General features: G+C 57.3%; 1 protein-coding gene across 3 annotated transcripts in view; it reads left to right on the top strand.

Annotated features, from left to right (window-relative positions):
• Nucleotides 1–12,777, top strand: part of TOP3A (DNA topoisomerase III alpha) — a 27,998-nt gene extending 15,221 nt beyond the window's left edge. For 2 of the 3 annotated variants that reach the window (XM_022560859.3, XM_022560860.3), the window contains exons 9-19: nt 147–221; nt 1,434–1,516; nt 2,451–2,658; nt 3,977–4,162; nt 4,288–4,417; nt 6,754–6,867; nt 6,963–7,128; nt 7,792–7,935; nt 8,589–8,711; nt 9,572–10,239; nt 11,259–12,777. In XM_022560859.3, the coding sequence (XP_022416567.1) occupies nt 147–221; nt 1,434–1,516; nt 2,451–2,658; nt 3,977–4,162; nt 4,288–4,417; nt 6,754–6,867; nt 6,963–7,128; nt 7,792–7,935; nt 8,589–8,711; nt 9,572–10,239; nt 11,259–11,437 (2,076 nt within the window). In that variant the 3' untranslated portion in view covers nt 11,438–12,777. The remainder of the gene's footprint in view (nt 1–146; nt 222–1,433; nt 1,517–2,450; nt 2,659–3,976; nt 4,163–4,287; nt 4,418–6,753; nt 6,868–6,962; nt 7,129–7,791; nt 7,936–8,588; nt 8,712–9,571; nt 10,240–11,258) is intronic. The other variant, XM_089900215.1, reaches the window with a different exon arrangement.

Here is a 12,777-nt window from a genome sequence, read left to right as displayed (position 1 = left end):
TGCTGGTGTCCAGCACACTGTGGGCTGCAAGCTGACGTCTTGAGGTGGGGAGCAGGGCTGCTGTGGGCAGTGCCGGGGGCGGCCAAGGAAAGCTGGGAGGATGCTCCAGCAGGTTTAAGTGGCCTCTGCTTTTCCTGGCTTTCTAGGATCCCAGGGCGACCGTGGTGGAGGTCAGGTCCAAGGCAAAAAGCAAGTGGAGGCCTCAAGCTTTGGACACTGTGGTATGTTCTTGGGGTCTGTGCCAGCCCTGAGGAGCTCCGACTTCTGCGGCTGGGGTGGGGCTTCTGCTGCGGAGGGTGGGGCCCAGTGGCCGGAAGCACCGCTTCCCAGTGCCACACAGGAACGCTCTTAGGAGAAGTAGAAGCCCCAGAGCGCATGCCTGCCTGACCTCTTACATCAGCTAATAAACGCGATATAACTGCTCTATGTGGGGTTTTGGAAACAAGGAATAGAAATCACCCATCACCTCTCCATCTTTAGGTAATTGCTGATGTAATTTTGGTGTCTTCCTTTTTTTTCGGTGTCCTTATTTTTTTACAGCATTACTGGAATAGTTAGTGTTTTCCACCCGAGCATTTTCTTTAACGTTTTTGCACAATGTACGTAAACATCATTTTAAATATCTACTTTATTAGCCTACCCTAGAACAGGGCTTCTGAGATCTTTTTGATCCCAAGAAGAACCACCCAGCGGGACACAAGTCTGAATAAACCACATTAGGGTGTCCCTTCCCAGTCACCACTCTGTAGGAAAGTTCAGGGTGTAATTACTGTTGGGGTCGCCTCTGAAGGTTGAACATGCAGAACATGCCGGGACTGGTGGGCAGTGCACCCTTTATCGCGGGGTGGGCGTGTGTGTGTGTGTGTGTGCACGCGCGTGGTGAGGGACGATGGGAGGGGGTTACGGATTGATTGTGTACAGTAGGCATGAGTGTTTCATCCCTCACTGGTTAATACGCTTTCACGTGTAGCCAGCAGCATTGTCAGAGGGTCGCCAAGGGGAAGGGACATCTGGTGATCCCCCACGAGGCTTGGAAGAATGGCGTTCATCACCCAGGGGATGTCCCCGGGGTTCAGATGGTGGCCCCAAAGTGCGGGTCTCAGACTGCTGGCATTAGAATCGATACTTTAGATGCTTGTTAAAAGCGCAGATTCCCAGCCTCTGTGCTGGCCCTCCTCTCTCAGAACCCCTAGTGCTCGGGCCCAGGAGCCTGCTCGCATCCCAGGTGATTCTGGCTTCTGCACATTGGAGTCTGGGAACCCCTGGGCTGGGGCCTGGCTCTGCCCAGCAGTCCCAGAAACCTTTCCGCAGCACAGCCTTTCACGCAGACGTGTGAGAGCAGCTGGAGGGACGCCAGGAAGTTCTGAAGAGGAGGTGTGTGGGCGTTTGGGGGCCTGTGACTCATGCACTGTGCCTGTCCACACATCTTACAGGAGCTTGAGAAGTTGGCTTCTCGAAAGTTGAGGATAAATGCTAAAGAAACCATGAGGATTGCTGAAAAGCTCTACACTCAAGGGTAAATATTCGCCCACATTTGGGAAGAGAGTTTGATGCATCTTTATCAGGGTGAAATATTTTAGAAATAGAGCTTATGAGGAAACCAGACTGTCTAGATATCACCTGGCTCTCAAGTAGAGGAATTTTGACATTGACTTCTCTTTTCTGATGGAAAAGGCATTTCAAAGTCACTCAAATCCTAAAATAACACTCCACAGAGTAAACTCAAATCCCACTCTCGACCTCTCAGCAGGCGGGGCGCCGGGGCCCTGGCAGGGGCGGGTGGCACCTTTAGGACTCGTGTGCCTGCTGTAAAGCATCCTGCCTTGGGGGCCGTGAGCACCCAGTGCCATCCAGGGACAGTGTGGCCACGCTGACCCGTGTGGCAGCCACTCGCCGTAAGTGGCTGTCGAGCACGTGAAATTTGGGTTGTCCACACTGGGACGTGCTGAGAGCGTAAACATAATGCGTTTTGAAGGCTCGTGTGAGAAAAGGATGTAAATTGTCCCAGTAATGTTTAAGTGGCTAATGGAATGTTTAAAATTACACACAGGGTCCACCCTGTAGTTCAGGGGCAGCATCGTTCTTTCTCTTCTTTAAGACGAGCCACGGAGCATGGGCCGCCCGGGTCAGGACCGCAGGGCTTGTCCTGGGGTCGTTCTGTCCACCCATGATGGGGAGGTGGGGAAGTGCCCCAAGCGCCCCGGGGACAGGAGGGCTGGGCTGGAGCAGGCGTGCCCTTGCCTCTGTCCCCGACCGCCGGGAGCGACCCAGCAGGACGCCTGTTGCTCCTCACCCACTGCGGGGGTCACGTCTCAGGGCTTTCCCCAGCGTGGGTAACGTAGTTGCCTGCATCAGACGGGCTGTTGCGGGTGTCACCAGTGTTCTCAAGCTGACTTAATCGTTTATAGACCAATTCAGCAATTTCTTGTTGTTTGTTTGGCTTTGTTTAGGTACATCAGCTATCCCCGAACTGAAACAAACATTTTCCCCAAAGACTTAGACCTGACCGCACTGGTGGAGGAACAGACCCACGATCCACGCTGGGGGCCCTTCGCCCAGAGCATTCTAGAGCGGGGCGGCCCCACTCCACGCAACGGGAACAAGTCTGACCAAGCTCACCCTCCCATCCACCCCACCAAGTACACGGACAGCCTGCAGGTTGGTTTCCCTGGCTGTGCTGCCGCAGAACCCGCAGGGAGGTCAGGGGTCAGGGCTGGGGTTTGAATCTACTCTGCGGGCTCTGTCTTTCGGAGCTAAGTGTTTTCGAAATTTCCATCTCAGAAAAGAGGTCGTGTCAACATCCTCCTCCCACAGTCTGTGCTTGGCTTCCCGAGAGACCCCCGTGGGGGCTCTGCTCCATCCAGCCCTCCCCTGCACTCCGTCCCCTCCCTCTGCTGCTGCCCTGACCCTCACCACAAACAGGTGGCCCCTTCCCTGAGCCCGTGCTCGGCCCCCACTCTTCTCCTCCCAAGACCGGGCCGGTTTCCGTCACCTTCCCGAAACTTCACCGCCACCCTCCGGCCGCACTCCGGGCTGGGGGCTTTCTCACCCAGCGCCTGGAGCCTGTAACACGGGCCAGCCGTGCTCTCAGCCAGGCATACGCTCCAGGGGCCACGGCTGCTGAGGCCTGCTTGGCGGCTGCAGGCTTATTGTTTTGTTCTTCCTCTAATAACACACGTTCTTTCTGATTCTGAAAGCCATACATGTTTATTTTAGACAATTCACAAAATAAAAAAGATTATAAGGAAGTAAAAAATTGCCTGTAATCTCACCATTTCCTGAGAACCACGTTTTTATCCTCTGTGTGTATATAATTCTTACAACTAAGTTATAACCTTAAACAACTTTGTAAACTAATGTTTTCTGTTTTATATCATGAGTATTTCCCCACAGGCTAAAATATTTTAACGTATGGTATATAATGATTGCATAGAGGTACTGTATTTTGCTAGATCTGTTTTTAAAGGGTGATCTACTGCAGTTAACATTTGCATAATAGATATTTATGTGGATGTCACATTTCCTTTGAAGACATTCTTAGAAGGAGAACTTTCGGATATCAGTATGAACGTCTTACAGGCTTCTGATAGAGGGGCTTCACTATGTCCTTGTTCCCGAAAGGGTGGAGGATGACCACGAGCCCTGTGATAGGCCTGAGGCTGCCGGTGCATCTTTAGTCTGTGTGTCCTACACACACTGGGCCTCTTGGAAACTGGATGCTTTCGCTTTGGTTTCTGCTCAGACTGGGTTTACATCAGAGGAGTTGCTTTCCAGTCTTGATGGCAAGGGGACTCCACTTGTGAAGTTTATTGGCCTAAACCCACAAGCAGCGAGGGATTTGCCTACACTGCACGTGGGCACGGGGCTGCAGGAGCTGCGCTCTGTTGTGTGTGGAGCTTTGGGCTGGAAGCTAGCACCAGCCAGACTGAACTGCCGGCAGCGTCTAGAGGGACTAGGGCTCCTCTTCTCCCCACAGGGGGACGAGCAGCGACTGTACGAGCTCATCGTCCGCCACTTCCTGGCCTGCTGCTCCCAGGATGCCCAGGGCCAGGAGACCACCGTGGAGATTGACATCGCGCAGGAGCGCTTCGTGGCCCACGGCCTCGTAATCCTGGCCCGAAACTATCTGGACGTGTACCCCTACGATCGCTGGAGTGAAAAGGTGACACAGCGGGGAGGGGGGACCGTCGTGCTCCCGGCCCCCGCACCACGTGACAGAACAGAGCGTGTGGTCTGTGCGTGGGTGCCGGGCAGGGGTCTGACCACCACATCTGCTGCCCTATGTAGACCCTCCCTGTCTACAGTCGAGGCTCCTGCTTTCAGCCCAGCACCGTGGAGATGGTGGACGGGGAGACCAGTCCACCCCAGCTGCTCACTGAGGCCGACCTTATTGCCCTCATGGAGAAGCACGGCATCGGTAAGTAGCTTGTCATCATGGTAACCAGCGGCTCTTGCCCTCTCGTGGGTGTGGGGCCCAGTTCTCCTCTGATCTTCACGACAGATCTAACCAGGGGGCTGTGTTCTCCTCCCCACTTTGTAGCTAAAGGGAAGCTTAAGAGCAGTTAAGAACTTGCCTCAGGTCACAAAGTGTGTGAGCTGTGAACACCTGGGTCCAGATAACGCTGCAGCCGGTGCCCTTAACCACTGCCCTGCACCACCGCATAGGGACACAGGTGTTTCCCATTACTCGGGAGTCTCACCTGGGACACACTGACTGGTATTTTTGGCCCACACAGGAATTTGTTGTTTTTGTTGTATTCTTAACAAGGTACTAACATTTAACCTGCCAGGATTCACGTAAACACTCTTTTGAAGCATCGGGAGGTCTGGCAGCCTTGAGTGGTGGCCGTTTTCTGTCGCTCACGCTTGGCTTCGCTCACCTGCTTGGCACGTGCTGGGCCCTTCAGAGTCTGAGTCTGCCACCTGCCCTTTGCCATGGGTGGCCGTTTGCTTAGCTTCTGTTAAAGCATTTCCCATAATTGTTTAAGAATCAGAAGTTGGATTAAAAAAAAAAAAAAACTGGGCCAGAATTGTTTTTCCCAATAAGTCCCGTGGCCCAGGCTTTGCAGGTGGGTCCCTTGTGACTGATCTGCTTCCCCCCTCAGTTTTCACCACTGCTCTGCAATCTCAAGGATTACCTCTGGCAGCTGAGTCCAGAAGGGCCAGCACCACAGGGCTGGGGGCGCATGTGGAGGGGCGGCCCCCAGGCACAGCCGCCTCACTGCAGAGTGAGTTTTGTGCCCCTTCCTGGAGCCCACTGGCCATCACTGTGCTACCCAGAAAGCCTGTGGGTTTAGGTACAAGTAGAGGTAGTTCACCCACCATAATTTGTTTATAAAAACTTTGGTCCATAAGAGCTGACCTTGGTCTAGACCCTGGGGACATAGTAATGAGGCCTGGTCCTTCCCTTCAAGGGCTCATCCAGCAGGAGAAACAAACCCAACCAAAACATTAGATGCATCGGGAGAGGTTCTGCAGGGACCTCAGAACCTCGTGGTGAGAACTCGCGCTGAATGAAGGCAGGGCCTGAGGAAGGACGCGGAGACCGGCAGGCACATGCTGCGGGGGGAGGTTCTGGAAGGCAAGGCCGGAAAGGTGATTTGAGCCCGACTCTGCGGGGCCTGGACACTGGGCTCAGGGGCTCGGATGTGCCCGAGGTCAGCAGAGAGCCGCCTGAGATTTCTAAGAAAGGAGCTTACCTACATTGAAACAGTGGTAACAGCTTTATTGAGACATAATTCACACACCGTCCACTCTACTGAGCTCAGAGGTACAGTCCAGTGTTCAGTAGATTCATGCAATTGTGCAGCCGTGGCCACAGTCCATTTCAGAGCATTTTAATCACCTCAGAAGCCCCATGCCCGTTAGCTGTCCCCCTCCCCTGCAGCCCCCCAGCCCTCATCTTTCTGCCTCAGTGGATGTGCCTGTCCTAGACATTTCTTATCAATGAACGACATAGTGTGTGGCCTTCTGCACCTGGCGTCCCACGTTGCCTGCTCTGCGGGCTCGTCCAGGTAGCGTGTCTCAGTGCTTCATTCCTTTTCACCACCAGACCTCTTCCGTCGTGTGGATGGACAACGTTTCGTTTATCCATTCATCAACTTATGGACATTTGGGTTGTTTCTAGTTTTTTGTTCCTGTGAATAGTGCTGCTATGAATATTTGTGTAGAGGTTCTTGTGTGGACATGATTTCAGTTCTCTTGGGTACATCCCTGTTGCAGAATTGAGGGGTCACATGGTGACTCTGTGTTTAACACTATGAGGATCCTCCAGACTGTTTTCCATGGTGGCTGCACCATCTTACAATCCATGCAAGAGTCAGGGGTTTCACCAACATTTGCCGCTCTCTGTCTTTTGGGTTGTACGTGTCCCAGTAAGAGTGAAGTGGTATATCTTTGTGGTTTTGATTTGCATTTCGTTGGTGGCAGAGCTACATTTCAGAAGATCCCTGTGATTGTGGCATAAAGAATAGGCTGGGTGAAGGAAGAGACCAGCAGCCAGGAGACCAGGGACGTTGTAATGATGTGGACCCTGACACGTGGCGGGGGGCAGGGGGGCTTACAGAAGGGATTTCCAAGCTGGGCTTGACAGCTGGAGTGCGTGGACGTGAGGGAGAGGAGGCTGCTGTTGTGGTTTCCACGTGGCCGGCTCTGAGTGGAGGTGTGTCACCTGCAACAGGAAGTCCAGGCAGAGGAGGGGGGCTGTGCGGAGTTGGGGCGTGGGTTAGTCTGAGTGATAAGGGTGGCCTGCAGGTACCGACGCGACGCACGCGGAGCACATCGAGACCATCAAGGCCCGGATGTACGTTGGGCTCACGCCAGACAAGCGCTTTCTCCCCGGGCACCTGGGCATGGGGCTTGTGGAAGGTGAGGAGCCGGGGGCTCGAGCTTGGGCAGAGGGCGGGGTGTCACTGAAGCCCCGCGGGTGTGTCTGAGCCGCACGATGCTGCCCTTGTTCACAGGCTATGACTCCATGGGCTACGAGATGTCCAAGCCTGACCTGCGGGCCGAGCTGGAGGCTGACCTGAAGCTCATCTGCGAGGGGAAGAAGGACAAGCTCGTGGTCCTGCAGCAGCAGGTGCAGAAGTACAAGCAGGTCTTCATCGAAGCCATGGCCAAAGCCCAGAGGTGAGTACGGGCCTGCTCTCCTGTGCAAGCCCGCTCAGCCCCGGTGACGGCGTGCCCCAGATGCCGCTGTTCCCGCCAGGCAGCTCACCCTCGCCAGTGGCCACGGCCCCTCCAGGCTTTCCTCCCGGGTTTGGCTGGTTCCTGCTGCAGAGCCTTGCCAGTCTGGAGACCGTAACCAGAAAGACCTGGTCCAGTTTCTCTGGGCTGTTGGCTTTGGAAACGCCCTTTCCATCCTGTCCTGAGTTAGCAGGCTGCACAGCCTCGTGGGTGGGTTCACCGGGTGCTGGTGTGCACCCCGCTGTTCTCTAGGGTGCTGGGAGGTGGCTGTAATAAGTAGCATGTGTGTATTCTGTTAGAAGTAACACGTTTCCTAACCCCGTACCAATTTTGAAAAGAAATGCATGTGGTAGTTTAAACTTGATTCCAGACCCACACTCAGGTGTGTGCGCGGCCGGGCTGTCTTGTTTGCTTGCTGTGGGGCTAGTGGCGAGGCAGAAGCGCCTGCCTGCGGCTGGATCCCTCCCGGGAGCCGCGGGTTGGAGGAGCCGGCCGCTTGGCCAGCACGGCGCCCTGTTCCCGGTGCTCCGCCTCAGGCCTCTGGCTGACTGGCCGGCTCCCCGGGTCGTGCGTGCTCACGCAGTAAATGCTCTGCTGGTTCTTCAGGTTGGACGAGGCCTTGTCCCAGTACTTTGGGGCAGGGGTGGAGCTGGCCCAGCAAGAAGCCATCTTCCCAGCTGTGCCAGAGCCCGTCAGGAAGTGCCCACAGTGCGGCAAGGACATGGTCCTCAAGACCAGGAAGAGCGGCGGGTCAGTGCCCAGCTGTGCCTTCCCCTCCCGGCCCCCGCCCCGCCCCGCCCCGCCCCGCCCCACCCCTGCAGCCCAGCACCGGAGGCTGTGCAGGGCCCATCCTTTTGTTCCCACGTTGCTATTTAGATGCAGGCCTGCTTCACCAGCCCCTGGACTGGGTGTTGGGGCTGGAATGGTGGCCCTGGGGGTGTGAGGCCCTGTGGGAATGGGCGGGTGGGGGCCTGGTGAGGGCGGGGCTTGTCCCCTGGGGATGGATGGCGCTCGCCCTGTGTGTGGACGGCGATGCAGACCCCACTGGTTGCTGACCCACTGAGCCCGTTTTCCTCCTCACAAAGCTGCAGGGAGGGTGAGGATCGGATTCTCTGCAGCCTGGGCAGGTGTCCAGGCTGCTGGAGGCCTAGGCGGGCTCAGGGAGCACCCAGGGGCCAGCGGGGCCCTGCCGTGGTCTGGGCGCTGGCAGCGGCTTGGTTGTTTTTAAGCAGGAAGAGGCATCAGCAGTGTGACTGTGGGGATTTCAGGGACGTAAATGCAGGCTGGTTTTCCTGTCACTCAGTGTCAGTGACCACCGTGTCTTCCAGAACCATGAGTGTCCCATGTCATCAGCTGGAGCTGTCTCCGGCAGCTCTTGCGTGACCCTGGCCCTCACTCCCCAGGTTCTACCTCAGCTGCACGGGGTTCCCGGAATGTCGCTCGGCCGTGTGGTTCCCAGACAGTGTGCTGGAGGCCAGCAGGGACGGGAGCGTGTGTCCAGTGTGTCAGCCACACCCCGTTTACAGGTGAGCTGGGGGCCGAGGCACCTGCAGGATGGGCACAGGGTGGCATGCCTGGGGGCCCTCATTCCTTGGCACCTCCTGGAGGAGCCCGACCTTTCCCCGCCTCTCCCACCGTGGGCTGACGTGGAGGCTGAGGAAGGTGGTCTCCTCCAGAAAGCCCCAGGCCCGCGCCTAGGGCTGGTCCCCAGACCTTTGGTCATGGGACCCCTCACACTCTCAGAAATCACGGAGGAACCCAGAGAGCTTCCGTTGTGAGTTAATGTTTATAAAGATTCTACCACGTTTTCAGCTAAAGTGGAGGCATCGTTTAAAATGTTTAATAACGTGTTTGTAACAAATGCATTCCATACTAACATAAGTGAACATATTTTTAGGATAAAATGTAGTTATTTAAAAAAAAAAAAAACAAGAGGAAGATTGCATTGTTTTCCATTTTTGCCAATTTAACGGTCTGGCTTAACAGGAGACGGTAGGATTCTCAGCTCTCCATCTGCAGTCAGTCTGCTGAGTTTACTGTGCATTTCGGAGCTTCTGGAAAACCCTAATGCATGCACACAGGAGAATGAGAGCAAAGCCCGCGTGCGTCCTAGTGCCGCTACCAAGTAGTGTGCCGTCACGTTGAGAGGCCTGGACCACGCTGAACTGGGGCACAGGGAGGCGCACCTTCCAGAGGCTCCTGGGTTCTGGCGGGTGATGGGCCTTAGAGCTCATCTCCCTCCTGCTCTGCGCTCCTGTGCGACCGTAGGGGCCGGGCTGGCTGCGCCTTGCGTGGCTTTCCTAGGTGGGGTGGGCACAGCCCTGTGTGGACCAAGAAGACTTGCACCCGGTAGTTAACGTGTTTTCTCATCTTCTGGCCTCACTAGGTTGAAGTTCAAGTTTAAGCGAGGCAGCCTTCCCCCAGCCATGCCACTGGAATTTGTCGGCTGCGTTGGTGGATGTGACGAGACCCTGAGGGAGATCTTGGACCTCAGGTTTTCACGGGGGCCCGCCCGAGCTGGCCAGCCGGTCAGCCAGCCCTCCGGCCACCTGCAGGCCAGCCAGCCCCTGGACAGAATGGGCAGCAGCCAGCATGGCCGCCCCCAGCCGGCTCTGGCCAGGACTGCGCCCCTGCCCGCCGCCGAGGGCGAAGGCAACTCCGTGACCTGCAACTGTGGCCGGGAGGCCCTGCTGCTCACCGTCCGGAAGGAGGGGCCCAACCAGGGCCGCCAGTTCTACAAGTGCAGCGGCGGCGGCTGCAGCTTCTTCCTCTGGGCCGACAGTGGCCACCCAGAAGCAGGGGGGCCTCCCTCCGAGGCGCCCAGACCCCCGGGCGGCTCACTGGGACGCCCGCTGGGCTCAGGGAAGCCCCTGGGCGGGCCCGGAAGCCCCGGTGATGGTGGCGGTGGGGCGTGCTGCCTGTGCAGCCAGCCCGCTGTCACGCGCACTGTGCAGAAGGACGGGCCCAACAAGGGGCGCCAGTTCCACACGTGCGCCAAGCCCCGGGAGCAGCAGTGCGGCTTCTTCCAGTGGGTGGACGAGAACGTGGCCCCAGGTGAGGGGGTACACGGGGCCTGCCCGAGGAGGGCAGGGGCGGTGGAGTGGGGGGGCACGGGTTGCCTTGCTCCCCCTCCCCGCTCAGTCACACCTCCTGCAAGGTCACGGGCAGCTTGCTGTGTGCCCGGCGCCATGCCGTTGTATCTGTGTGTCTTCCCTCACGTTCATCGGGTGGCGGTTGTGATTGCGACTCACAGGAGAGGAGGGCGAGACCCAGACGGGTGGCGGGACCTGTCGGGGTCACACAGCGACACGGCCCAGGCCTGGCTCCTGGGTCCGCCTGCTCCTGTAGCCCTGCACTCCTCCCGCCTTTGTAAACCTGGAAGGCTCTGTATCGGAGCCTCATCCTGTAAGACGGAGGCCCTGGCCCTGATATCTGGTTCCTGCCCTGGGTTACACAGCTTGGGTTGGCACCCCACGGATGGGTGTGGGGAGGACCGCTGCCAGACGCTGGGTCAAGGTAAATGACGCACCTGAAGGCACCTGGCCCCTCCAGGACACGCAGAAGCCTGGTCACGCATCTGAGGGAGCCTGGCGGGAGCTTTCTCTTGGGGCCCACCTGTGTGACCTTGAACCACTTGGTGCGGCTTCTCAGCCTGTTTCCTCCGTAAGATGGGCACCTGCCTACCTTTCTAGGGTCTCTGTTAGCCTGAAACTGTGACTCTAGCACACGTGCGGCAGGTCTGCACACACAGGGAGAACCCAGAGGCTTGGGGCAGGCGGAGGCTGGAGACGCTAGTGCCCTGCGGGATGTTGTCCTTCGGCGCACACGGCAGACTCACAAGGGCTCCCGGTGGGCGGAGGTGGTGTCTGGGCCGCCTGGTCATTTGTCCTGGGTGATGGGGCGGCCAGTACTGTGAGGCTCTTGGAGGACTGGAAGGGCCCAGAGCTCGGACTCTGCACACGCTCAGGGGGCTGCTTGCTTGGTCCCTGCTTCTGCGTGTAGGTGACACGGGCCCCCTACCAGGGCTGGGGCTCTGCCGTCCACACTCATTTCTCCCCTCGCTCTCCCCGCAGGGACCTTTGGAGGCCCCCCCTGGGCAGGAGCCAGAGGAGGAAGCCAGGGGCCGGAGGCCAGAAGCAAAAGGGCCCGGGCTGGTTCCTCGGACGCCGGGTCCGCGGCCAAGAAACCCCGGAAGTGCAGCCTTTGCCACCAGCCTGGACACACCCGTCCCTTCTGTCCTCAGAACAGATGAGAGCAGGGTAGGGCCAAGGGGGCCACTGCCTCCACCTGCTGCTTTTGTCTCGGGAAACGAGCTGTTTCTGCAGGGCGGCTTTGAGGAAAGTGGCTGCTCTTGGAGTGTGACCTGTGTTCTAAGGAGTCCGGGTCCAGACCGCTCTCTCAAGAAGGCCACGCCTGGTGGACAGTGGCCCTGTGTCTGGGGCTCAGGAACGGCCATGGCCACAGCTGAGAAGCCATGGAGGCTGCCCCCTGCGATCCACAGGGGCTGTGCTGTCGGCACCCTAGCGGGAATCAGCCCGGCCCTTGAGGGGCCTCCCTCCACAGACGTCCTGAGAAAGGGTAGGATGGCAGGGATCCCCTGTTCAGAAGTTGTGTCTACAGAAGGGTTATCCCTCTTTATCTCAAAGCTGCTGTGGCCAGGACGCCCCACAGCTCATGTGCCTCAATAAAGGATTCTACCCCTTGACCCTGGCGGGTGATGGTGTAGCGTCTGGTGAGAGTTGGCAGGAGTGACAGGTACTTGCAGGACCCCGGGCAGTGCCTGGGTCCTCTTGCCATCCTCTGGCCCCAGTGGCCTCCCCCGGCCGCACCGCTGTCCTCTGGGGCAGAGAAGAGCCGCCGGTGCAAGATTCCGACGCTTCCCATCTCGACACCCTGCAGAGGTCTCTGTGCGTCTCACCCGCCTCCTGAGAGCCTTGGGAGCCGAGCAGAAGCAGGTCGGCTTCGTTCCGTGGTTTAGACAGCAAGCTGGAGGACAGGCTGCCAGAGTCATCCTGCTAGTGAAGAAATGAACTGTTCTCAGGTCTTGGGACTCCCAGCCCCAAACCCTTCACTCAGACCAGTCCTTGTGCCCTGGCTGGGGGGCGGGATGCCCACAGTTGCCCCTGGAGCATCAGGACAGTGGGTGTGGGTCGGCCCCGCAGCCCAGTCTACTTTGTGGTTGTACGTGTGCCGGACATTTCATATAGACGGAACCATGCGGCACATGGGCTGTGTGTCTGCTTTTCTCTGAGTGGCGTGTCTTCCAGGGTCACCCCTGTGGTTGCGTGTCGGTGTTTTGTGCCTTTTTACAGCTGAACTAGTCCGCTGTGTGCATGGGCCCCGTTGTGAGCAGTGTGGCTGTAAACCTTCACGTACAAGTATTTGAACGCCTGTTCTATATTCTTTCAGATCTACACCTAGGAGTGGAGTTGCTGGGTCGTGAAGTTCTGTTTAATTTTTTGAAGAACCATAACATCTGCACCATTTTACATTCTCACCAGCAATGTACGAGGGTTCCTATTTCTCCACATCCTTGCTAGTACTTATTTCCCCCTTTTTCTTTTTTTTTTTATAAATTTGTTTATTTTTGGC

The sequence above is a fragment of the Delphinapterus leucas genome, chromosome 19 (genome assembly GCF_059928025.1).
Source record: "Delphinapterus leucas isolate spDelLeu-1000000601 "Yukka" chromosome 19, BTC_Dleu_Yukka2, whole genome shotgun sequence".
NCBI classification, from domain to species: Eukaryota; Metazoa; Chordata; class Mammalia; order Artiodactyla; family Monodontidae; genus Delphinapterus; species Delphinapterus leucas.
The sequence above is the reverse complement of the archived record's forward strand: the minus strand, read 5'-3'. Positions and strand labels throughout refer to the sequence as shown.